This window comes from Jaculus jaculus, chromosome 7 (genome assembly GCF_020740685.1).
Source record: "Jaculus jaculus isolate mJacJac1 chromosome 7, mJacJac1.mat.Y.cur, whole genome shotgun sequence".
NCBI lineage: Eukaryota > Metazoa > Chordata > Mammalia > Rodentia > Dipodidae > Jaculus > Jaculus jaculus.
Window position 1 is genome coordinate 143,614,531 of NC_059108.1, and position 27,106 is coordinate 143,641,636.

Genomic DNA, 27,106 nt, shown 5'->3' on the forward strand with positions numbered 1-27,106 from the left:
CCCGCCCTCCGGGGAGCTGGGTCCGGAGTGCCTGGTGGGCTGATTCTGGAGCGTGGAACGGAGCTCGGCGGGAGGCGGCGGCGGGAGGCGGGGGGCCCTCCCCGCTGCTTCCCCAAGTCGGCGCGGAGCCGCCGGGATGCGGGGCTCGGGGGACCGCGCCGCGAGCGGAGGGCGGCGGCGGGCGGCGCGCGGGAGCTGTCCGCGGTGCTGAAGCGGCGGCGGCGGCGGCGGCGGGGACGCGGGCCCCGGAGCCCTGCCGGGAGCTGCACCGCTGCACCGGGGACGTCTCGGCTCGCCGGCCCATGCCGGGTCCCCGAGCCCCCGCGAGGAGGCGGGACCGTCCGCAGCGCGACAGGTAAGGGGCCGTCTGGGGGCGCAGCGGGAGCGCGGAGTGAGCTGGGGAGAGCCGGCCGGGGATGCCCAGGCGGGGCTGGAGCTCAGACTCTCTGCTGCTCGCTGCACCCCGCACTCCTCCGAGAGCCCCGGCCACGTCCATCTCCACCCTGCATCCCGTATTCTGGGGACACTAAAAAGGAGCCCGAGGGACCCAGACAAACACCTAGGCACCCTGACCCTACATCACCAGGCCTTGACCCCAACCGACCTCCGGCACCTAAGAGAGCCTCCTAGATTCCCTGGTACCCCGGTCCCCACCAACATTCTACGACACTAGCAGAATCTAAGAGGGCTTTGCTGTGCCCTCCTCTCTTCTCCTAGCCAAGCCTGGTCACCAGGGTGACTGGAGGGGCTGGGAACCCTCTGCTGTGAGATTTCTTTGCCTTGGAAATGGCCATTGGGCCAAGGAAAGGGTCTGTCTTCTCAGGACTGATTAATGTGCTTCTCCAGGGAAGGAAGGAAATACCAGAAGATGCCTCCGCTTATCCTGTGACCCTCTTCACTCGTGTAAGGAGGCCAGTTTTGCTTGCTTCATGAGGACAGAGTAGTGACCCTGGGTCTGGTTTTCTGTTATGTGCCTGGGTGCTGATGACCCTGGACAGAACCTCCATTGGAGATATCTCTCTCCCTCCCTCTCTCTCTCTCTCTCTCTCTCTCTCTCTCTCTCTCTCTCTCTCTCTCTCTCTCCCTCTCCCCGGAAAGAATGTGTGGAATGAGCTCATTCAGGCCTGCAAAGTGCTTCCAGTCCTTCGCAGTAGAGTTGTATGAGTGGCAGAACGTGGCGGTCAGAATAAAACTGCGTAGAGGAAGGTTTGCTCACTGCTGAGGCTGACCACTGGGGCTTCATGGTCACCTCCAGTTCAGCACAGTTCTCTACCTCCAGTGGTCAAAAGGGCCCTGGCTGCCAGCTGCCACCTGCCACCTGCCACTCACTGGCTTTGCCAGTTAGCCAAGCTCTCTGAGCCTCGGCTTCTTCACCTCCTAAGGTGGCAATGAGAACTCTGAGCATCTGCTCCCCTCAAGGAACCGTCTCAAGACTGTGAAACAAAGTACTTGAATACAAGTCCATCGCCATCCAGTGAGAGCTGCTGTCGCCACTGACCTCATCCCTTAGCCAGGCCTGCAGGCAGTGACCTGAGCATTGTCATCCTCACCTCCTCTTCTCCTCTCTCCTCCTCTTTTCTTCTCCCAACCATCGGTTCCTTTGTCCTTGGCCTCCCTATAGTCTTAGAATCAACGAAGTCCAGCTTATAAATCTTCAGGAAATGAAAGGGTTTCCAGTCCCCTTCGTGTTATCCATATTCACCTATAGGAGATGATATAGGATGAGAGTCTGAGTCACAGTTTGTTTGTTTGTTTTTTTAATTTTCCCCCAAGAATCGCAGATCTAGGGAAAACAGCTCCTTGAAGGCAGGGACTGCGTTGTTTTCATCTCTTTGCTTCCCTCCACACCACATCCCCCACAGCACCTGGAAGATAGTAAGGACTCAGTAATTGGCTATAAAATAAGGGAATGAAATGTGAAAGTGTATCAGAATAAAAGCATTTGGCTGGAAATCAGGAGCCCACTGTTTGGTCCCATATCTGCCACTAACCGTCTCAGGCAGGTCCCTTCACTTCTGGGGGCTTCAGTTTTCTCATCTTGTAAAAGGCAAGACTTGAAACAAATGAGTCTTGAGAATCTTAGCCCTGAGGTTCTGTGAGGCTCTTGGAGGCTGTTCTGAACCCACAAACCTCTCCGCTCTCCTTGGATACAGGATCCCACTTTCATTAACCTGGCTTGACAAGGAAGTTAATGGCCTTTCCATGATGAGATGGCTTTTATGAATGGAGTGGAAGGGAGCTATGGGAACTAGAAAAAAAGCCATTTATAAACCGGGCATTTTCTTGAGAATCCCATTTTCCTTATTTATCTGGGAAAGCCACGAGTATGTCCACAATGGCTGGGCTGGGGGATCTCAGCTTCCAAGCCAAGAGACCAGAGACCACCTCCTCCACCAATCACCCTCGTGAGTAGCCACGGGCCAAGGACCCGACCCTCAGCCATCTCTTCCCAGGGACCCTGGCTGGCTGGGATCTCCCACTAGGAAGACTGGAGAAGGAGGAAAGATTCACCACTATGAAGAGGATGATATTTTATATAAAACAAAAAAAAAGCTTCTGTGACAATAATTTCCCTCAATTGTGGCAGACCCAGCCAATGTTCAGGAAAACCTTAGCTAATTGGCACTCGGGTAGAGCTGACGAAGACATGCCAATGACCTCTCTGACTTCCCCTGCGTGTGCCCAGTCAGGATGGGGAGCCACCCCCCCCCCGGCCCCCGCTCCACGTCAGCGCATTCTGGCTTCCAGCTGTTGATGCAGCACTGGCAAGGCTCAGCTCCAGAGTTAGTGGACAGTCACTAACCCTCATAACAAAGTGACAGAGGCAGCAGCAACAGCAAGCATAGCCAGGGTTTTTTATTTCCTACAGGACTGGTCTTTGGCGGTGGGGGTGGGGGTGGTATCTGGCCTGCTTCAAGGCTGAGGACAATTTGCTGCCCCTCCACTCCAGCTGTGTGGGTGTCCACCCCACCTCAGAGCTGTCAGGGCTCAGAGCATCTCTGGTCACCCAGGCAGATAATATCAGGCTCCTCTCCCAACCGGGGAAAGCTATTCATCAGCTATTTCCTGTGTTCCCTTCCTACCTCCTCCTTGAAGAGGCTCCTACTCTGGCCACTCTGCAGGGACTTGTGGGGGGGGGGGAGGGAGGTGGAAGGGGAGGAAGGAGTCAACATGCACATGGTTGTGTGATATTGGGTATTGGAGTGAGGGAACTGGAGAAGAGGAAGATTATGGGATATAGGGCTGGAGAGATGGCTTAGCGGTTAAGCGCTTGCCTGTGAAGCCTAAGGACCCCGGTTCAAGGCTCGATTCCCCAGGACCCACGTTAGCCAGATGCACAAGGGGGCACATGCGTCTGGAGTGCATTTGCAGTGGCTGGAGGCCCCGGCGTGCCCATTCTCTCTCCCTCTCTTTTTCTGCCTCTTTCTCTCTCTGTCTGTCGCTCTCAAATAAGCAAATTTTAAAAATTAAATAAAAAATAAATGGGATATACTAGGGGTCAAAGAGGTGGCTCAGCAGTTAAGGCACTTGCCAGCAAAGCCAAAGGACCCAGGTTTGATTCCCCAGATGCACAAGGTGGCACATGCATCTGGAGTTCATTTGCAGTAGCTGGAGGCCCTGGTGCACCCATTGTCTTCCTCTCTCTCTCAAATAAATAAATAAAATATTAAGAGAAAAGAAATGGGATATACAGAGCCAGGCAAGGTGGCACCCACCTGTGACCCCAGCAGTCTGGAGGGAGGCCGGAGGACTGCAAACTTGAGACTAGCCTATACCCAGTGAGGCTTCCAAAAGAAAGAGAGAAGGATGGGCATGGTGGTGCATGCCTTTAATCCCAGCCCTTGGGAGGCAGAGGTAGGAGGATCGCCATGAGTTCGAGGCCACCCTGAGACTACATAGTGAATTCCAGGTCAGCCTTGGCTAGAGTGAGACCCTACCTTGAAAAAAAAATAAGAAAGGAAAAAAAGAAAGAAAGAAAGAAAGAAAGAAAGAGAGAGAGAGAGGGGAAAGAGAGAAAGAAAGAAAGAAAAGAAGGAAGGAAATGATGTGTGTATGTAAACAAGGGGTTGAAATATGAAACATACATGCAAGTCACTTCCTCTGCACAACGCTCACAAAAAGACAGAGACAGAGAATGCCCGGCCAAATGTGCACATTATTAACTACCTTCAGGTTCAAAGGGTCCAAGAGAGACTTCCAGCCCCAGAGTGTATCAATCTAAGGAGAAAGACACAGAAGGAAGAGCTTTGACTTGGGGCACGCATAACATCCCAGTTTGCAAAGAGCTGCATTTTCTAGTCCTCTTGCCTTCTCAGAGGGCCAGTTGGCATCCCATATGGGGCATGGTCCCCCCTGCTGCAAGCTAGGGTCCAGTTAAGACTGGGCCTCATCTCTGATCTTTGTATCAAGTCTCACTTCCTCTCTTATGCTCTCTTCTCCTTCCTCCCCTGCCTCTCTCCCCAGGCAAGCCATGCACGGAATGAGGCCCGCTGCCCTGCCTCTCGTCATTAGATGTGCTGTTTGCTTTTAAGTGGCTCACAATGAGCTGCTTCAGTGGAAAGACAGGTTGTTTCAGCAAGAATAAAGATTTGATTTGCACCTGAAAATGGACTGACTTGCGTAGAGGAGCCAGCATCTCAATTTCCCAGCAGTTTTCACTGTTGTCAGCCACAAACCCATCCCCTAGGCAGAGGTATCATGCTTTGGGGAGAGGAGTCCAGTTTAGCTCTGGGGGAGCTCAGGGGATAGATTGATGCTCCCTGGAAGACAGCAACCAAGACGCTTCCCAGGAGAACACAGGAGGGTTCAGCTGTTGCCTCTGTTCTTCCTGAGTTCTTTCCCATCCTCTCCTCTCTCTTTCCTTGTCTCTCTCTCCAAAGATCCTTTGATGATTCTCAAATCTCTCTCTAGCTCAGACCACTACCCAAGGACTTCCATTACATACATTAAATTGCCAGGCAGAATTTCTACCTTATATCCCAAGATATTTTCAAACCAAACTCACCCATATCTCCCCTTTCCTGCTTCTCCACATAGAAGTTCCTTTCTCCAGCCTAGTACTGAATGGAGCATTTCAAGTAAAAACATTTTATAATGCTTCTATGTGTTTTATTTGATCTTTAATGGAAAAATAAGAATTGTAGATGCTTAAGGAGTATAGTGTCATGTTTCTTTTCTCACTGTTTTCTACTCTCATCTGTTATGTCATTGTCAAACTGCTACATATGGGTGTTAGAACCCCTGGGGTTCTTCATGTGTCTGCTTTCTTTCATAAGTTCTAAGTTTTATCTTTTTACTTCTGTCTTAGGAAAGCCCATTAGCTTTCTCTTTACATTAAAAGATTAGGGGCTGGAGAGATGGCTTAGTGGTTAAAGTTCTTGCCAGCAAAGCCAAAGGACTCAGGTTCAATTCCTCAATCACCATGTAAAACTGGATACACAAGATGGCGCACACATCTGGAGTTCGTTTACAGTGGCTAGAAGCCCTGGAGTGCCCATTCTCTCTCTCTCTCTCTCTCTCTCCCTCTCTCTCAAATAAATAAATAAAATATTAATCTTTGTCAGGTATAGTGGTGCCCACTTTTAATCCCAGCACCTGGGAAGCTGAGGTAGGAGGATCACTGTGAGTTGGAAGCCAGCCTGAGACTACATAGTAACTTCCAGGTCAGGCTAGGCTAAAGCAAGACCTTACCTCAGAAAAAGAAAAGAAAAGAAAAGAAAAGAAAAGAAAAGAAAAGAAAAGAAAAGAAAAGAAAAGAAAAGAAAAGAAAAGAAAAGAAAACAGATAGATAGATAGATTAAACTTTAACTGTACCATTCCATTATCCAATCTCTTTATTGAATTTTTGAAACTTTAGACAATTATTTTCAGTTTAAAAACTTTTATCTTTGTGGATTGTTCTTTTTTAAAAAAAAAATTATTGTAAAGCTGGGTGTGGTGCCACATGCCTTTAATCCCAGCATTTGGGAGGCAAAGGTAGGAGGATTGCCATGAGTTCGAGGCCACCCTGAGACTACATAGTGATTTCCAGGTCAGCCTGGGCTAGAGTGAGACCCTGCATTAAAAAAAAAAAACCATATTGTATTTCTCTATAAGCAGAGAGAGGAGAGAGAGAGAATAGGTGCACCAGGGCCTCCTGCCACTGCAAATGACCTCCAGATACATGCACTGCTTTGTGCATCTGGTCTTATGTAGGTGCTGGGGGTTGAACCCAGGCCCGATGGGCCTTGCAGGCAAGCACCTTTAACTGCCGAGCCATATCCCCAGCTTCATTGCTCGATTTTTTTTTTTTTTTCATTTCTTTTTTTCAAGGTAGCATCTCACTAGAGCCCAGGCTGACCTGAAATTCATAATGTAGTCTCAGGTTGATCTTGAACTCACAGTGATCTTCCTACTTCAGCCTCCCAAGTGCTGGGATTAAAGCTGTGTGCCACCACGCTGGGCTTAATGGCTCTTTTCATAGTAGCCTTTTCTTGGTTTTATTTTTTTTGTTTGTCGAGGTAGGGTTTCACTCTAGTCCAGGCTGACCTAGAATTCACTATGTTGTCTCAGGGTGGCCTTGAACTCATGGTGATCCTCCTAGTTCTGCCTCCCAAGTGCTGGGATTAAAGGTGTGTGCCGCCACTCCTGGCTTTTTTTTTTTTTTTTTTAATAACAAAGCCTCTCTTTAAAAAAAATGTTATTGGAGGGCTGGAGAGATGGCTTAGCGGTTAAGTGCTTGCCTGTGAAGCCTAAGGACCCTGGTTCGAGGCTCGATTCCCCAGGACCCATGTTAGCCAGATGCACAAGGGGGCGCACTAGTCTGGAGTTTTGCAGTGGCTGGAGGCCCTGGCGTGCCCATTCCCTCTCTCTCTCTGCTTCTTTCTCTCTGTCTGTCACTATCAAATAAATACATAAAAATAAACAAAAAATATTTTTTAAAAATTAAATAAAATAAATTTTTTTAAAAGTTATTGGAAAATAAATATATTTTTTAAATATTATTGGCTGGAGATATGGCTTAGCCATCACTTGCCTATGAAGCTTAATGACCCAGGTTCGATTCCCCAGTACCCACATAAGCCAGAGGCATGGTGGCACATGTGTGTGGAGTTCATTTGCAGTGGCTGGATAGAAGCCCTGGCATGCCCATTCTCTCTCTCTCTTATAAGTAAAAATAAAATATAGAAAGTTATTGATTTATCATGTGCATATATGTATGCATGTGTATGTGTATGGGCGCTCACATGCCACGGCCATAGCACACTGGGGTCATAGATGTTTGCACCACTTTGCATCAGGCTCTGTGTGATGCTGGGGGAATTTAGCCCCAGCCAACAGGCTTTGTAAACAAGCTCCTTTTAACTGCTGAGCCATCTCCCCAGTCCCTCTTCTTGTTTTACAGAGACAATATACTCATAGTTTTCTGAAAATATGAATTAAAAAAAAACCCTCAAGAATCCCTTCTGGTAACTTGAATGGTTTTGAGATCATACTTAAGCTGATCATTCTCTTCATTCACTAACGTCTTTTTCCATGTATTTCTTTTTGATTATCCTTTTTCTGCCCTTTGTACTTATGAATGCAAGAAGGTATTGTCAACTAAACTGAGCAGCTGGTATGGATTTCCTCTGCACTTCAGTCAGTTTCTTTCCTCAACAGCCATCTCCCTCAAGTGGGGGTTGTCCTCTCTGTGGTTAGGGCTGCGGGTTACTTAGCAATGGTTTCTTCATCAAGGAATAATTTGTTATTTATCTCAGAGGAATTCCTCAAGGTTTCTGGCCCATGGATGTCATTCTGTTTCATTTTCTAGTTTTTGTTATGATTTCACCCTTTGAAAAATACATATCCTGGGCTGGAGAGATTGCATAGTGGTTAGGCACTTATCTGCAAAGTCAAAGGACCCAGGTTCAATTCTCCAGGTCCCACATAAACCAGATGCACATGGTGGTGCATGTGTCTGGAGTTTGTTTGCAGTGGCTAGAGGCCCTGGTGTACCCATTCTCTCTCTGTCTCTCTTTTTTCCACCCTCTTTCTCTGTCTCTAATAAATAAATAAAAATTAAAAAGAAAAAAAAAGAATTTGCCGAGTGTGGTGGTGCACACCTTTAATCCCAGCACTCGGGAGGCAGAGGAAGGAGGATCACTGAGAGTTCGAAGCTGCCTTACTACATAGTGAATTCCAGGTCAGCCTGAGCTAGTGTGAGACCCTACCTCAAAAAACAAAACAAAAAAGATATCTTGCTGAGCGTGGTGGCACATACCTTTAATCCAGCACTCAGGAGGCAGAGGTAGGAGGATCGCCATGATCAAGGCCACCCTGAGACTACATAGTGAATTCCAAGTCAGCCTTGGCTAGAGTGAGACCCTACCTCGAACCCCCCCCCACAAAAAAATAACATTTTCTGCTAAGTATGTTGTCTCACGATTGTAATCCCAACCCTGGGGCCTCTGAGGGCAGATTGCCAAGAGTTCAAGGTCAGCCTGGTCCACATAGTGAGTTCAGTACAACCTGAGCTATAGAGTGAGACCCTATCTCAAAAAGAAAGAAAGAAAGAAGGAAGGAAGGAAGGAAGGAAGGAAGGAAGGAAGGAAGGAAGGAAGGAAGGAAGGAAGGAAAGAAAGAAAGAAAGAAAGAAAGAAAGAAAGAAAGAAAGAAAGAAAGAAAGAAAAAAGAATGAAAGAGCCCAGAGTGGTAGCATGTACCTGTGATCCCAGCACTCGGGAGGCAGAGGTAGGAGGATTCCTGTGAGTTTGAGGCCACCTTGAGACTACATAGTGACTTCTAGGTCAGCCTGGGCTAGAGTGAGACCCTATCTTAAAAATACATAAATGCAATTAAAATAAATAAATAAGCAGATCCTGAAACTTTAATAGAAACTTAAGAAGGAAAAGAGGGCGCAGCCTGTCTTCCTGAACCAAGAGCCTCTCTGATTCTTTTCTGTTTCAGTTGTTCCCATCAACTTCTACCTGCTTGATAAAGCCAGAAATCTAGCAATCATGTCTGTCCCTCTCACTTCTAGTTGACTACAAACTCCAGTTCATTTAGCCTCCTAATTAATCCTCAGAACCATTATGCTACATTGTAGTTCAAATCCTCACCTTCTCCTGCCGGCACTCTTACAATTCTCTCTCTCTCTCTCTTCCCTCTCCATTAGCATGTGTTAATTGTACATAATAATGGGTTTGGTGTATATCTCCCTATCATTTTTTGTAAAGATTTATTTTTTCAATTTATTTATTAGAGACAGAGAGAGAGAGGGAGAGAGAGACAGAGAATGGGCACACCAGGGCCTCCAGCCACTGCAAACAAACTCCAGACATGTGTGCCACCGTGTGCATCTGACCTATGTGGGATCTGAAGAATCAACCCTGGGTCTTTAGGCTTTGCAGGCATGTGCCTCAACCACTAAGCCATCTCTCCAGTCCATCCCTATCATTTTTTCTAAATATTTTATTTAATCATTTGCAAGCAGAGAGATACAAAGAGAGAGAGAGAATGACCATGCCAGTGCCTCCAGCCACTGCAAACAAACCAGACTCATGTGCCACCCTGTGTATCTGGCTTACATGGGCACTGGGAAACTGAATCTGGGTCCTTAGGCTTCACAGGCAAGCATCTTAGCCACTAAGCCATCTCTGGAGCCCTCCTTATCATTTTATACATGTGCCCCTATGTACATCATACACATCCACACATACAAACAAATTTTTTAAAAAAGGTATATCTACCCATTGCAATATTCTGGCATGAGTCACCACACCCGGCCATATATTATATTCTCTTTATTCATTTGCTGTTAGTGGACATCTAGATTGATTACATATCTTACCTATTATGAATGGAACTGAAACCACATTAATCTTCTAATATAATTCCTAACCTCCACTCTGAACCACCATCTACCTACTCAATCCTTTCTGTCCACTGCTACTAACCAGGAGGCTCGGTCTGAAACACAGGCAGGGCCATGTCATACCCTGCTACATTCATTAGCGACTCACCAGTGCCCATAGTGTTGGAGGGTTTTCCACCTTACCTGCCCATCTCCATCTACCAAACCACCTGGCTTCCTCCCCACCAGCATTGTGGTGCATGCCTGCTGTCATTGTTCAGTCTGCACTGAGAAGCCTTTTCCCAGTTCCCACCATCCACTACCATCCCAGGATAGGGGTCCCTTGCCCTCTGTGTGCAGCCAGAGCAGCTGCCTCCATTCTGTGTGAACTAACTGTACATGTGCCAGGCTGGGCTCCCCACCCTCGTCAGAGCAGGTGCTGCTTTTTGCATCCCAAGAAATGGCCTCAAGTAACTACCCAAGACACGCTTGTTGCACAGCACCGAATGTAGCTGCAGCAGGTGCGTTCCATCCACCCCAGGCCCTAGGAAGTGCTTTCCTCCCAGGGAGCCTCAATACAGAGCTCCTAGCTCACTCACTCACTAATCCTGGCATTCATGAAATCAGCTGTCTATTGAGTACCAACTATATACGAGGCAAGAGGATGCAAGAATGAGCAAAACACACAGTCCCTACTCCCTTGGAGCTCACAATCTGGTGAGAGAGAAAGACACTAATCAAGGAATCACACATATATAAATAGAGTCTGTGATAAGCACTTTGAGAGGAACAGCGTAGAGCCAGGGAGAGTAGATAACCAGGGAACCAAAATCTAAATTGGGGATGCAGGGATGGGCTCCCTGAGGAAGTAGCCTTTAAGCTATGAACTAAAACAAACTGATGTGAGTGGAGTTTCTGAGAATCATGGCTCTGAAGAGGAGGAAAGAGAGGCACAGGAGCTAAAAGGTCCAAAGGCAGCAAGGAGGACATTAAACCACCTCAAAACATAGTGGCTTAAACAGCAGACATGTCATCCTGCTTCGTGACTTTGTGGGGTCAGTCATGCAGGCTGCACCCGCTGTGTGTCCTTCTACTCCGTGTGGCATCAACAGAGCTCACCTGGCGACAGGTGGGCAGGTTGGGAAAGCCCAGGATGGTTCATTCACGTCTGGCATCTTGCAAAATGACGAAGAGGCTGCCCATGGGTTCCATCAACTTGAGCTTTCGCTCACACATGGCCGCTCTGGTACAGTGGCCTCCAGTAGTTCAGCTACTTACAGAACAGCTCAAGATTCCAAGGGATTGTGCCAGCAAGAAAGGAAAGACGCGTGGTCTTCCATAAGCTGGCCTCGGAAGTCACATGGTATCACTCTGGCTGTGCTCTAGTTGTGGAAGCAGTCCCACTCCTCCCAGACTCCCCAGCCCCACAGCAGGAGGGGTGTCAAATCACAAGTTCCCCCTCTTTCCTTGTGGTAGTGGAAATTAAGCTAGGGGCCCTGGTGCACGTTAAGCAAACTTATCACTGAGCTCACAACCCTATCCCAAGGTCCCAGCAATATTTTTTTTTTTTTTTTTTTTTGCTTGTGGATATGTAATGTGCTATGTGGGGGTGGCGGGGGGTGGGTGGTATGTGCATGTGTTTGTGCCTTTGTGGCACCTTGTGTTAGGGGCGCTCACCAGCAGTGGCTAGAGCAGAATACCCATTGGGTGCTCTACCACCCATTCTTATTTGAGTGAGTCTCATGACTGATACTGGAGTTCACTGCTTTTTCACGACTCCCTGGTTTCTGCCTTCTTTTGTGGGACCAGGGTTATGGGTGCTTGTGGCCACCCAGCTGTTCGTGTGAGCTCCGAAGAGTCAGACCCAGACAGTTTCAGGCCCTTAAGCATGTGCAGGAAGCACATTTAACTGCTAAGCAATCTCTCTAGCCTCATAGGGATTTTTAAAAATATTTTATTTATCTATTTGCAAGGAGAGAGAAAAAGAGAATGGGTGTGACAGGGCCTCTAGCCATTGCAAACTTCAGGTGCATGCACCACTTTGTGCATCTGTTTTTATGTGCAAACCGGGGAATTGAACCCAGGTCATTAAGCGTTGCAGGCAAATACTTTAACTGCTGAGCCATTTCTCCAGCCCCATAAGGATTTTTTTCTTTGTTTTCTTCTGTGTGTGTGCATGGGTGTTCACATGTATGTGGATACACATATTTGTGTGTGCATGTATGCAGAGGCCAGAGGTCAATGCCAGGTGGCCTCCTCACCAATTCAGCTGAATTAGCTAGCCAGCAAGCCATATCTACCTCCCCAGAGCTCTAGAATAAGTGACAGGCACCACCACACCTGGCATGTTATGTGCGTGGCTGCGGACCTGAACTAAGGTCCTTGCGTTTGTGCGGCGAGCACTTTACCCACGGAGTCCTCTCCCAAGCTGCTTCTGTTTTGTTTTGTGTTTTTCTCAAGGCAGGGTCTCACTCCAGTCCAGGCTGACCTTGGAAATCACCCTGTAGGCCAGTCTGGCCTTAAACTCACAGAGATTCTCCTATCTGTGCCTGCCAAGTGCTGGGATGAAAGGTGTGTGCCATCATACCTGGCGGCTGCTCCTCTTCCTCCTCTTTCTCCTCCTCCTTCTTCTTTTTCTTCTTCTTAAGATGGAGTTCTAAGCTAGCCTGGAACTCAATATGTAGATCAGATTGGCCTCTACCTCCTGACTGTTAATATTATAGGTGAGTACCACCATGTCCTGTTCATGATTTCTTTCTTTCTTTCTTTCTTTCTTTCTTTCTTTCTTTCTTTCTTTCTTTCTTTCTTCCTTCCTTCCTTCCTTCCTTCCTTCCTTCCTTCCTTTCTTCCTTCCTTCCTTCCTTTCTTCCTTTCCTTCTTTCTTTCTTTCTTTTTTGGTGTGTATGTGGGGTGGAGCGAGCACATGAGCATGCATGTATGATGTATGCATGTATATGCAAAGATCCGTGTGCTTCACGCACAGGCATGAGGAGGCCCGGAAAGGACATTGGGTTTCCTCTCCTATTGCTCTTCTGCCTGATTTGCCTGGGACAGAATCTGTTCCTGAGCTTGGAGCTTGCCATTTTTCAATTAAACAGGCTGACCAGCTAGCCCCAGTGACCTTTCAGCATCTCCACTCCCTTCAGCACTGGCTTGCAATGATGCACAGCCATGCAAGGCTTTTATTTTTGTAATTTTTTATGAGAGAGAGAGAGAGAGAGAGAGGGAGAGAGAGAGAGAATTGGTACACCACAGCTTCCAGCACTGCAGTCAAACACCAAATGTGTGCACCTGCATGCTTGCATCACCTCGTGCGTCTGGCTTCTGTGGGACCTGGAGAGTCGAATACGGGTCCTCAGGCTTCCCAGGAAAGCACTTTAACTGCTAACTCATCTCTGCAGCCTGTGCAAGGCTTTTCATGTGGGTGGTGGGGACTGAACTCAGGTTCTCATGCTTGCCAACAAGCATTTACCCACTGAGCTAACTCCTCAGCCCCAAGGTATCATTTTTTAAAATTATTTCATTTATTTATTTATTTACTTGACATAGAAAGAGGGAGAGAGAGAGAGAGAGATAATAAGCATGCCAGGGCCTCTAGCCACTGTAAAATGAACTCCAGACCCATTGTGCATCTAGCTAACATGGGTCTTGGGGAATCGAACCTGGATCCTTTGGCCTTGCAGGCAAACACCTTAACTGCTAAGCCATCCCTTCAGCCCCCCATGGTATCATTTTTAGGTGAGGGAGACTACATCATGTTTAAAAGCTACTAGGACCAGACATAGTGATGTGCTCCTGTAATCCCAGCATTTAGGGAGTCGAGCAAGAGAAACAAATTTTGTTTTGTTTTTTAATTTTTCTAAAGCCCATGTTCATTTTCTTGGTCTCCTGGGCTCCACGTGGCCTATATGGGCTTTTGGGCTCCACGTGGTGTATCTCTCTTCTCCCTAATTTATTTTCCCTTACCTCCCAGTTTTATCCCTTCCCCACTCTTTTGTAAAATCTGAATAAAATATGGTATTTTAAAAATCAAAGAGAGAGAGAGACGGGAATTCAAGGCCAATAAGCTACATGAGACTGTCGTTAAAAAAAAAAAAAAAAGCCAGGCATGGTGGCGCATTCCTTTAATCTCAGCCCTCAGGTGTCAGAGGTAGGAGGATCACCATGAGTTCGAGGCCACCCTGAGACTACATAGTGAATTCCAGGGGAGCTTGGGCTAAAATGAAACCTTATCACAAAAAAAAAAGAAAAGAAAAGAAAGAAAAGAGAGCTGGAGAGAAGGCTTAGTAGTTAAGGCACTTGCCTGCAAAGCCAAAGGATCCAGGTTTGATTCCCCAGGACCCACATAAGCCAGATACACCAGCTGGCACATGTGTCTGGAGTTCGTTTGCAGTGGCTGAAGGCCCTGGTGTGCCCATTCTCTGTCTGTTTCTCTCTCTCTCCCTCTCTCTCTCTCTCTCTCTCTCTCTCAAATAAATAAATGAAATTAATTAATTTTTTTGAAAAATAATTTAAAAAGCTGGGTGTGGTGACACACACCTTTAATCCTAGCACTTGCAAGGCAGAGGTAGGAGGATTGCCCTGAATTCGAGGCCACTCTGAGACTACATAGTGAATTCCAGGTCAGCCTGAGCTACAGCGACACCCTACCTCAGAAAGAAAAAAAAAGAAAGAAAGAAAAGAAAGAAAATAAAAAGTTGAGCGTGGTAGTGCATGCCTTTGATCCCAGCATTCAGGAGGCAGAGGTAGGTGAGGCCACCCTGAGACTGACGATATAGTGAATTCCAGGTCAGCCTGGGCTAGAGCAAAACCCTACCTTGAAAAAAAAAAAAAAAAAAACAAACCCTGGGTTAGAGAGATGGCTTAGTGGCTAAGGTACTTGTCTGTGAAGCCTAAGGGCCCAGGTTAGAGTTCCCAGAATCTACGCAAGCCTTATGTACATGGTGATGCATGCATCTGGAGTCCGTTTGCAGTGGCTAGAAGTGCCTATTCTCTCTCACTCTCTCTAATGAATAAATAAATAAAAATAAAATATATTTTTTAAAGCTGTTAGGAAGAATGCTGGGAACTGAGAAAGACAGAGGTGAGAGAAAAGATGATAAACTATTATTTCTTGAGGAAGCAAATTCAAACAAGCCAAAACCCCTCAAATCTTCCATTTCCTTTGACCCCATCCTCCTGGCCCCATCCCCACACCTGGCTTTCTCCCTTCGCTGGCAGAAGCCATGAGCCACAGCTCATGCGAGCTCGCTTGAGGGCTCCCTTGCTTACAGGCCAGGAGTCATTAATCCAGCCTAAATCTACAAATCAAGAACATAGATACAGCGCCTTGGAGTTTGCTGAGCAGTTAATGTGTTATCTGATTAGAGGACAGTGTAACGCCTACTCTTAAAGATTTCGCCCTTTTACTGGATGGTAATCATTTCTGCTTAATCTTTTCCCCTAGTAGGAAGTTCTGGTTTTTATCTCTTAGTTTAAAAGCAATGTCTCCAGTTGTTCTGAGAGACAGCAGCTGATAGCTCAGGATCCGCACAGTGCCTTCGTATTTATTGGAATCCAGGCCTTCAAAGGTTATCCAGGCAGCAACCCTGAGCTGCTAAATCGCCCCCATATCTCTTAATCTTTTTTTTAAAGCCAGCACTTCTCCTTCTATCCCCTGAGGGCTCCAATTTTAACCCATTCGAAATCAGCTCCCTCTCCCACTCTTAACCCTCCCTCGGCAACTCTCTTAAGAGGTGTGTCAAAGAGGCTTTGGACTAAATCACACCCAAGTTCAAATCCAGACGCCCATCACTGTGCAATCTCACCGCACCAGCCTCTCTGAGCTCCACTTTTCTCATCTGAAAAAGCAGGAAGTAGTAATAATCAGCTTCATGAGTTAGTTTCAACTTTGTCGAAACAAAGTCTTGCTATGTAGCACAGGCTGGCTTTCAACTCAAGATCCCCCAGCCTCATCCTCTTGAATGCTGGAATTGCAGGTATATACCACACCTGGTTCTGTTGTAAGCTTTTTCAGGTAAAGTTCACTGGGCTGGAGAGATGGCTCAGAGGTTAGAAATCAAGCACATGGTTGGAGCTAATCCCGGCGGCGCACATCTGTCACGGAGCAGGAGGATCAGAAGTTCCAAGATAACAGTATGAGTTCAATACTAGACCTGTCTCAAAAACAAACTGGTTAGTTAGTGAAGGCTTAGGTAAAGATGCAGTCATTGTTGCCATTTTTGTTGCTTTTTTGTTTGTTTGTTTGTTTGCTTTGTTTTGTTTTGTGAGGTAGGGTCTCACTCTAGCTCAGGCTGACCTGGAATTCACTATGTAGTCTCAGGGTGGCCTCGAACTCATGGCGATCCTCCTACCTCTGCCTCCCAAGTGCTGGCATTAAAGGTGTGTGTCATCATGCCAGGCTTTTTAAATTTGTTTTTATTTTTTAAGGTAGGGTCTTGCTGTAGCCCAGGCTCACCTGGAATTCACTATGTAGTCTCAGGGTGGCCTTGAACTCTTGGCAGTCCTCCTACTTCTGCCTCCTAAGTGCTGAGATTAAAGGTGTTTGCCACCACACCTGGCAGACGGAGTCAATTGTAGCTGTCACCAATTTACATGGTTTTGATAAAGGCTGCCCCCCCCCCCCTCCCGGGAGTATCACTCAACTCTAGCCACATATCACACTGTCCTTTGGGGCATCTCCATTTCCTCTTGAGAGGCCACCATGCCATAGTTTATGGGTCCTAGGGAATTGAGCCTTGAACTGGAGTCCTTAGGCTTCACAGGCAAGCGCTTAGCCGCTAAGGCATCTCTCCAGCCCAGTACTTATCTTTTTAAATATTTTATTTTTTAAAATTTATTTATGAGAGAGAGAGAAAAAAAAAGCTGGACACGTCAGGGCCTCTAGCCACTGCCAATCAATTTCAGATGCATGCACCATCATGTGCATTTGGCTTATGTGGGTTTTGGGGATTTGAACCTAGGTCCTTAGGCTTTGCAGGCAAGTGCCTTAATCACTAAGCCATCTCTTCAGCCCTTCATTTTCAATTTAAAAATTCTATTATCTTTTTTGTCTTTCTCCATGTAGGGCTTCACTCTAGCACATGTTGTCTAGCCTGTGGAGTCTCGGGCTGGCCTCAAACTTGTGGTGACCCTCCTACCTCTGCCTCCCAGTGATGGGATTAAAGACGTGCGCCACCACACCCACTGTATATTACATTATGTTATAAATTGAAAAACATAAATATACGTACATTTATATAAAATTAAATTTTAACTTAAAATATTTAAAACACAGACGTACATACATATATACATATACATGCATTCGTTTTTCATTTTGAGTTTGGGTCTTGCAGAGTTACCCAGGCTGGTCTTGAACTCACTCTGTGACCCACACAGACCTTGAATTTTCAACCTTTCTATCTTAGCCTCCAAAGTAGTACAATTTATACCAGGCTAGGTTAATTCTAACATCTCAACTCACTGTTCTTTGTCTCACCTGATCTATATTCCTTTTTCTATCAAGCTTTTTGTTGTTGTTGCGGAGGGGGGGGGGGTTCCTCCTTTTAGATTAACCAGGCATTTTTACCATTATGTACTTGGCACCTACTAGCTTTTGATGATACCGTCTTTTATTCTTTTAGTGAACAGAAAAGTGGTTCTTAAACTGGGCGTGGTGGTGCATGCCTTTAATCCCAGCACTCGGGAGGCAGAGGTAGGAGGATCACCGTGAGTTCAAGGCCAGCCTGAGACTACACAGTGAATTCCAGGTCAGCCTGAGCTAGAGTGAGACCCTACCTCAAGAAACCAAAACATATATATAATAATAGTAAATAAATAAATCCTCAGTCCCTGTCCCCAAACCGTCAGCAGTGAGGATAGAATCCAGGGTGCTAATGTCACAGAGCCCAGGTGTCCGCGCACTCTGAGTCTGAGAGTCACTGTGCAGTGACAGCCCTGTTACTTCAGGGCAGGTCACCCTCTTCAGGTGAAGGGTAGCTGACTCCAAGCCTGGCTTTCAGCCCTTGTGAGAGCTGGTCTATTTCTGATTTATTCCTACCTCTGAGAGGTTCCAGTTGGAAACATGGAGTGTTTAATAGGGCCCTGCTCCTTGTCAGCCCCTTGAACATCAGGCAAGGCCCCAAGGAGAGGCTTGCCTCTTTGGGTCTCTCTCTCTCTCCTCTAAGGTCTTGGTCTTCTGATCCCTCCCAAATCCCTGTGTCCTTGGTGATTCTTCAGTGTCTTCATGTTTTCCCTCAGCATCTCTAGCTATTGTTGGCAGTTTGGTGTGACACAGTCTGCCACAGCTGGGAGAGAAAGTCCCCCCCCCCCATTGTTCCGCTCCCACTAGAATTCAGAGTCAAATGAGCATTCAGAACAGTTTGGTTCCTGGCACGTGGTAAAAGCTCAGTAAGTGTAAGTTATTGTTCTCCCAGTGGAGACACAGGGATCTATTGAGCTGAGTTACAGTCAGCTTTTTCTAATGCTCCCATACATTTTCCTGATAAGGAAGCTAAAGTTACTCTGTCTGTTGGCAGGAAGCTTTAATTGGACTCCCGGGGACCCCTGGATGGTTTATTGCCCCTGGTTTGGGAGTGCAAAACCTTAAGCCTTAGGGCTCAGCTAAGTTCTTAGTTCAAGAGACAACCCAGGGGCTGGGGTTTTTCCAAAACACCTCCCCACTCCATCCTGGATCCTTTTGCAGGGCCCAGACCCACAGCCCCAAATGCACAATTTGAAGCGATCTCCTTAGCTTCAGATCCCAAGCCTCTCGTGCCTGGATATGTGCGTGTCAGAGCACGTGCATGCTACTCACACATACCAGAGACACACCAGCAGCCACCCCAGGGTCTGGTGTGACCAGGTCGCAGAGGTGGCAAAGAGTTCTTCCTCAGGTGCAGGTTCACACTCTGGGGAACAGGGAGAGGCTGACCTAAGGAGCAGCCGGAAAGGCCTGGAGATCTTCTGTTCTGCCCGGCTCTCGGCCCCCCCAGTGACCACCAAGGAGAGCCAAACACGTATACAAGGGCAAGGAGCTTTATTTCGGGCTGAAGCTCGGTCTCTTCACCATCACAGTGGATCCGTGCAAGAGCCTCAGTAGCGGCAGGGTAGGGTTTTTACAGGGATTTGGACAAAGAAGAAGGGGACGGGTACATGGTTGGTTGATTTAAACAGTGTACTCTTCTTATTGGCTTAGGATCTTGGCGGGCAAAGTTGGCAGGAATTGAATTTACCTATGACTACAGGAATGTATGGCGTAAGCAGTTTCCAGTAAGTGTTAAACCCACCCTTACCAGAAAATAGAAACTTAGGCCTACTGAGGACTCTGAAGCCTGTCATGGCGTCCATCTGGTTCCTGAGTCCTTCTTCTGGCCAGTTCTCGGAGGTGGGTCCTTAGGATCAGGCTGTGAACTCCATTATGGTCCTAGTAGTTATGCAGTTGAAACACCACAGTATGGAGAAGCGTGGCTCTTAGGGGTTGGGCCATGGCAGGATACTACAGGTCACCAGGGGGTGACTCTGTAAAAATAGATGTGACTGGGGGCGGGGACAGGCTTTAATTCTGCTCTCAGCCACAAACCCTTAGCCTGGAGAGGCTTTCAACTGATTTTAGATAATTTGGCTCAGAAGAAATCTATGCACTTAATTTTTTTCCCCCTAGTTTAAAAGTAGTGCATCATCAGAAAAACGAAAGGTGGAGAATAGAAGGAAGGAAATGGAAAGCACCTGGGCTCCCGCCCCAGGAGCTAATCACTGTTGACATTTCACGGAGTAGAGGTTGCATGTGCCTGCCGATCGCTCGTCCCCTTCCCACCGCATCCACGATGAGCATTTAACCTGTCCGAAGGCCTTGCACCGGGCTGTGAGTCATCATTTAATGAACTTGTTTTCAGTTGTTAGACACTGGAGTGACTTTCCATTTTTACATGGTATGAAAGCAGGACCCTGGGTCTTTGTTCATGGAGGGGTGATGGACTCTGCTTCAGGGACCCCCCCAGAGCAAAGATGGGGAGGTAATCCAGGAGAGGCTGTGTGTGGCCGAGTCGGTTACAGGTTCCTCCACCAGGGGAGTCTGGTGGGAGCAGAATGTGAGCTGGAGCCCCCCTGCCCGCTTTGAACAGGCCTTGCAAACATCCCTGTGGCTCCTGGTGCCAATCCCTCTGTTTTGGAGGCATCAGTAAGGAGGTTAAGGACTTGCCAAGGCCTCCTGGTGAGGTGAAGGGTAGAGCAGGGGTGAGTTTGATACATGAACCTGCTCTGCGGGCTAGAGGGGGCCCATCCCACCTCACTCCTAAGACCCCTTGGATACTTCAGCTCACAGGGATAGAGCAGCACCTTAGCTAGAAGGGCTAAGTCCAGGGGCCATGCATTAAGACCAGATAAAGAGGGGCGGAGGGGGTCCCTGGGATCTACATGGTTGGCTCCCAGAGAGGGGCCAAGAAAGGAACGTAGTGTCCCCGACACGGAACCCAGGAGCCTCAGGGTCCAACTCCACACCTGTTGGCTACATCTGGAGACAGGAGGAGAGCACAGGGCTCCGAAGCTGCCCTTGGGGGTCAGAAGAAACTGGCCCCTGTGGGAACCTGTCCAGAGCTGCCTAGGCACAGGCCTGGCTCTTGAGGCCTCTCCTTGCCTGCAGGGAAAAGCTGCCCTCCCCACCCCTGAAGTCCAAGGGCCTTCCTGTATTTTGGACTCGCTGGGAGGAAGGAAGAGGCCCTCCATGCATGACCTGACCCCGAATGCCTGGCCTAAGCAGCACACACTGTCATTGCACATGGAAGCTTCTGCCCCAGCTGGGTGACACCATGTGAATCAAGTTAATGTACCAACACTTTCCCTTTGGCCAGCATTTCCAGCACCATCTGGGCCTTCTCTGCATGAAGAGTTGGGCCCTGGGGCCACAACCCCACTTGTGATTCTTCTTTGTACATTCTTTGAGCTATAATTGCAATTCTGGGGGAGCTCAGCTCAACATGTGGCAGTTTCTGCCCACTCCTTTGCCCTCATCAGGCAATAACTCACACTCTCTCCCATAGACAGAGAGCCAGTCAGGGCAACCCAGCACCCCTTGGATATACCCTCTGTGGCCTGCTCCAGTCTTGCTTGCCCTTCTTCTCCCCTCATTCCCTCTACCTGGGCATTATTCTTGGAGCTACTGTCTACCTTCAGGTTTCTCAAGAACTATGTTCTAGAATCTAGCCATGCCTTGATTATACACACATATGTATGTCTCTCTCTCTCTCTCTCTCTCTGTGTGTGTGTGTGTGTGTATTGGTTTTTCAAAGTAAGCTCTTTCTCTAGACCAGGCTGACCTGGAATTCACTCTGTAGTCTCAAGCTGGCCTCAAATTCACAGTGATCCTCATATCTCTGCCTCCAGAGTGCTGGGATTAAAGGAGTGTACCACCACACCCAGTATTGACTTGGATTCTTTTCTTTAATATTTTATTTTTTTATTTATCTATTTGAAAGAAATAAAGAAGCAGAGAGAGAATGGGCACACCAGGACCTCCAGGCACTACAAATGAACTCCAGATGCATGTACCACCTTGTGCATCTGGCTTATGTGGGTCCTAGGGAATCAAACCTGGGTATTCTGGCTTTGCAGGCTAGCACCTTAACTGCTAAACCATCTCTCCAGCCCCAACTTGGATTCTTTTTTAAAAAATATATTTTATTTATTTATTTGAGAGAGAGAGAGAGAAAATGGGCACACCAGTGTCTCCAGCCATTGCAAATGAACTCCAGATGCATGCGCCCCCTTGTGCATCTGGCTTACATGGGTCCTGGAAAATCGAACCAGGATTCTTTGGCTTTGCAGGCAAACACCTTAACTGCTAAGCCATCTCTCCAGCCCCGACTTGGATTCTTGAATAGGGGCTGGGAGTAGGGATGAGACAAGATAGGTCTGGAAACAGAACTATCTCCCCACTTGGCCCTCTATAATTAGCCGAGTGACTGCTGAGAGGCCAGACGTGATCCTGGTGGGTGAAGACAAGTTCTGAAGCCCGCCCAGAAACAAGGACAACAGCCTCTGCCAACGACACGGACAACAGCACACTGTCACCTCAGCCATCCTTACGGATACTCAAAACAACCTCACTGGATGGGCAGGGGTTATCATTTGCTCTTCACAGGTGAAGAAACCCAGGTCATACACGTTCACCCAAGACATCAAAGCTAAAGTGGGATCCATGTCTTCAGACCACAGTTCAGGACCAAGCACAGCCAGTCACCCTTCACCTTCAAGAGGGGCCTGGAAGGAGAGAGAGCAGAAAGTCCTTGAGGCCACCTGGCCTGTCCCACTCGTTGCTCCACAGCTGTTGTGTGTGGGTCTGTTGAAGACACACATTCAGGGACTGGTCTCCTTCCTTCAACCAACCTTCCCAGTTGCCCAGTGGGTGACCGGCTGGCTTAAGAGAGAAGGCAGCCTTTGAGTGCCTGTGCTCTGTGCTTGGAATGTTGCACTTCCAGCTGGGATGTGGGACTCTAGACCTCAGCGCCTAGGAGGCCCCACCTTGGACCCTGCAGGAGCTTCTTAAGCTCACGGTTTTCCTTGGAGAGCTGATTAGCCTAAGGACGGTGGAAGAAGCATCCTCCTCTGGCAAGAGCCGTAAGCCGAAAGTGTGGACCTTGTGCCAAGCTAAGTACAGTCCCATTTGACTTCAGAAGAAATCCTCCCTCAACCCCAAGTGCCTCCTACCACCAAGGCCTGTCAATATCTCCCAAGACCCACCTGTCCCCTTTTCTCTATCTCTATCACCATTGAGTTCCACGTGTCTCGGTAGCACAGGCAGACCTTCTATTTGCAATCCTCCTGCCTCAGCCTTTTTAGAGGTTGGGACTACAGGCCTGCTTCTGGTATCTATGCTCAGCTTACCTGAAGCCACAGAAAGATCTTACCTAAAAAAAGCAAACAAACAAAACAAAAAACTGTGAGGCTGGAGAGAAAGCTCAGTGGTTGAAGGCACCTTCTCACAAAGCCTGACAGCTTGGGTTTGATTCCCCAGTACCCACATAAATCCAGATACAAAAAGTGGTGCATGTGTCTCGAGTTTGTTGTTTGCAGTGGCAGGAGGCCCTGGTGCTCTCTCTCTCTCTCTCTCTCTCTCTCTCTTTCTCTCTCTCCCTTCTCTCTCTGTAAATAATCAATAGAAACTTTTTTAAAAATCATAATGCTGCCGGGCGTGGTGGCGCGCGCTTTTAATCCCAGCACCCGGGAGGCAGAGGTAGGAGGACTGCCATGAGTTCAAGGCCACCCTGAGACTACATAGTGAATTCCAGGTCAGCCTGAACTAGAGTGAGACCCCACCTTGGAAAATGAAAAAAAAAAAAAATCATAATGCTGTCACCCTCAGACCTGACCCTGTTCAATCCAGTCACAGCTGTGAGTAAGGTCTCAGAAACCAAATCCCGTCCTGACGCTCCTGCTGACACCTCTGCACTGTGTCATGCGTCCTTCTCTACCCGGAGCCACATTACCCTCTCAGGCTCTCCTCTCTGCCATGCCTTGCCCAGCTACAGGACCTTTGCAAACATTCTTCTCTCCCTGTGAAATGTGCTCCCCATCTGTATTAGTCAGCTTTCAAGTACTGCAACAAAATACCTGAACTAATCAAAAAGAGGAGAGGTTTATTTTGTCACAGAAGTTGCAGTTCATGACCATGGTTGGGAGCTTGGAGTGAGCCTCTCACCTTATGGTGGCCAAGAAGCGAAAGGAAAGAGCAAGAGGGCTGGAGCGATGGCTTAGTGGCTAAGACATTTGCCTGCAAAACCAAAGGACCCAGGTTCGATTCCCCAGGACCCACATTAGCCAGATGCACAAGGGAACACACATGTCTGGAGTTCATTTGCAGTGGCTGGAGGCCCTGCCATGCCCATTCTCTCTCTCCCCCTCTTTCTCTGTCAAATTAATTGATTAATTAAATTAAACATTAAAAAGAAATAAAGAGCAAGAGAGACCAGCATTGCACAGTCCCCTTCAAGGGCACACCTTCAATGGCTAAAAAAAACCTTGCAAAGGTCCCTGCTTCTTAGGGGTGTCCACTATTTCCCTTTACACGGAGGACAGGACGGAGCCTCTGGAGGCCATTCAGATCCAAGCTATTACACCATCCATTCACCTTAGCATCTCTGTGTCAGAGCTGGCCATGGCCTGTACTTCACACACAGACACGATCTTACAATGGTCTTTGGCCTCCAATCACAAGCTCCATTAAGGCAAAGCAGGCACCCTCCCTTTCCCCCACCTCTTGCCTTTCTCACTGCTGTATTCTCAGCCTCGGGTACAAGTGTCTAGCGTGTAGCTGATGCTTGATAAGCAGGTGTGGAGTGAGCTGACGTGCAAACCAACTGTCTGAGGAGGGAGAGCGTCACTGCTCTCCCCACTTCGCAGACAAAGAAAGCGAGGCTCTGAGAAGTAGCGGGGTCAAGGTTCAGGGGAGACAAATGGTGGAGCAGGATTTAGGAGTATATTATCACTCCTGATCATGCAGCTAGTGTCCTGGCATCAGTGTCTGTCTGTCTGTCTTGCTCTCCTGACAGGCGCCACGAGGGCAGTTCGGCCGGCACAGGCTCCTCTCCCCAGCAGCTGCCTGCAGAGTCATGGAGAGCCTGAGTGAACTGCAAAACCCACTACTGCCTGGAAGCTCCGCCCGCCTCCATGGTCCCTTCCCCTACCCAGAGACCCCGGCCAGCTGGTCCTGCCAGGAGAAGCTCTATTCCTACCTCCTGGGTGGTGCTGGTCCTGCCCGGGCCCACCAGCTCTTGGACCCAGGGTCCCTGCAGCTGACTGTGGAGGCCTGGTACCGGCCCACCTGCCTCCTGGGGAGGGACAAGGTCAAGGAACCCAAGCCAGGCAGCTGTGAGACCAGCTTCACAGAGGCCAGAGAGCCCTCAGTGGGGCCCACAGAGCAAGGCTCAGAACCTGGTCACGCTGAAGAGGATGTCACCATCCACACCGTGTCCTACGGGGTTCAAGAGGAACTGCAGGGCCAGGAGGACAGCCAGGATGAGGATGAGGTGAGCACATGTATTTCAAACGCAGAGTTCCAGGCCCCCACCAGACATTGGATTTGGCAGGACTAGATTGCGGGCAGGAGGCAGACAGGAATCTGCCTCAAAAGAAAAGGTCCTTCTGGCGTAGGCTCAGTTCTCACTTTCAGAAACACTAGCTTGTATTAGGCATGACGGCTCACGGCCATAGTTCTAAGACACCAGAAGCCAAGGCAGGAAGATGGGGATTCAAGGCCAGTCTGGAGTTATAGGACAGTCTGCATGACATACTGAGACCCTGTCTGAAAAAAAGAAATCAGGGGCTGGAGAGATGGCTTAGCGGTTAAGCGCTTGACTATGAAGCCTAAAGACCCCAGTTTGAGGCTCAATTCCCCAGGGCCCACGTTAGCAAGATGCACAAGGGGGTGCATGTGTCTGGAGTTGGTTTGCAGTGGCTGGAGGCCCTGGGGTGCCCATTCTCTCTTTCTGCCTCTTTCTCTCTCTCTCTCTCAAAAATAAATAAAAATTTTAAAAAGTGGCCTACCTCATAGGACCATTTATATGAGTGACAGGGAATCGAACCCACATAAGCCAGATGCACAAGGTGGTGCATGTGTCTGGAATTCATTTACAGTGGCGAGAGGCCTTGGTGCACCCATTCTTCCCCTCTATCTATCTGCCACTTTCTCTCTCTCTCTCTCAAATAAATAAGTTAAATATATATATATATATATATATATATATATATATATATATATATATATATAAAATTTACTTGAGAGAGAAAGAACAAGAATATGGGTGAGCCAGGACCTCCTGCCACTGCAAATGAACTCCAGACACATGTGCCACTTTGTGCATCTGCTTTATGTGGGGTACTGGGGAATCAAACATGGACAGGCAGGTTTTGTAAGCAAGTGCCTTTAACCACTGAACAATCTCTCTAGCCCCTGACTTTTTTTTTTTCTTTTTTTTTTTTTTGAGGTAGGGTCTTGCTCTAGCCCAGGCTGACCTGGAATTCACTATGTAGTCTCAGGGTGGCCTTGAACTCATGAGGATCCACCTACCTCTGCCTCCTGAGTGCTGGGATTAAAGGCGCGCGCCACCACACCCAGCTTCTGAGTACTTTCTTTTTTTAACATATTTTTTTGTTCATTTTTGTTTATTTATTTGAGAGCAACAGACAGAGAGAGAAAGAGGCAGAGAGAAAGAGAGAGAATGGGTGGGCCAGGGCCTCCAGCCACTGCAAATGAACTCCAGATGTGTGTGCCACTTTGTGCATCTGGCTTTATGTGGGTACTGAGGAATCAGACTCGGGTTATTAGGTTTTGCAACAAGCACCTTAACTGCTGAGCCATCTTTCCAGCCCCAATTAAATATTTTTTAAAAGAAGTCAGGCTAGGGGGCTAGAAAGATTGTTTGGTGGTTAAAGCCCTTGCCTGTGAAGCCTAAGGACCCAGGTTCGATTCCCTAGCACATATATAAGACTGGAGTGGCTGGAGGCCCTGCCATACCCATTCTTTCTCTCTCTATCTACTTCTCTCTCTGTCACTCACTCATGCTCTTTATCTCAAAATTAATTAATTAATTAAATTAAAATTGAATAAAAGAGCGCATGGTGGCGCACACCTTTAATCCCAGCACTCAGGAGACAGAGGTAGGAGGATCGCCGTGAGTTCGAGGCCACCCTGAGACTCCATAGTGAATTCCAGGTCAGCCTGGACCAGAGGGAAGCCCTACCTAGAAAAAAAAAAAAATTATTTTATTTTATTCCTTTAATTCTTGCTGGTCCGTCAGAGTTGACTCTGACCCTGGACCTGGCTACCAAACCCCACTGTTTTTCAGAGTGACACCAGCTCCACGGAGAGTGAAAGCGAAGACAACTTCCTCACGCTGCCCCCCAGGGACCACTTGGGTCTCACTCTCTTCTCCATGCTGTGCTGCTTCTGGCCTCTGGGCATTGCTGCCTTCTACTTCTCCCAGGGGGTAAGCGCACTGGGGGCCCAGGGCTGCTTCTCTGCTCAAAGAGCCTGGTGAGCTGGGGCCTTCGGTGGTTGGTGGCGGCGGTGGCCGCGGTAGGGCTGCCGTCTTGCACTGAGCCACCTCTCTCCCTAGACCAGCAAGGCGATCTCCAAAGGGGACTTCCGCCTGGCCAGCACCACCTCCCGCCGCGCGCTCTTCCTGGCCACGCTCTCCATCGCCGTGGGGGCCGGCCTCTATGTGGCAGTGGTCGTGGCGCTGTCGGCTTACATGTCCCAGAATGGCCATGGCTAGTGGCCAGTGGGGCCCCACGTCCTGACTCTCCTGACCCATCAGA

General features: G+C 48.2%; 1 protein-coding gene across 2 annotated transcripts; it reads left to right on the forward strand.

The window, feature by feature from the left end:
- Window positions 1–282: 282 nt before the first annotated feature.
- Window positions 283–27,106, forward strand: Syndig1l (synapse differentiation inducing 1 like). 2 transcript variants are annotated; one of them, XM_045155043.1, is made up of 4 exons: window positions 283–355; window positions 24,340–24,816; window positions 26,635–26,775; window positions 26,905–27,106. In XM_045155043.1, exons 2-4 carry the CDS (start codon window positions 24,400–24,402, stop codon window positions 27,061–27,063), a joined length of 717 nt encoding a protein of 238 aa, XP_045010978.1. In that variant the 5' UTR covers window positions 283–355; window positions 24,340–24,399; the 3' UTR covers window positions 27,064–27,106. The 2 variants fall into 2 exon arrangements, with proteins under 2 accessions (XP_045010978.1, XP_045010979.1); XM_045155044.1 differs by having other exon boundaries at window positions 26,635–26,822; window positions 26,905–27,040.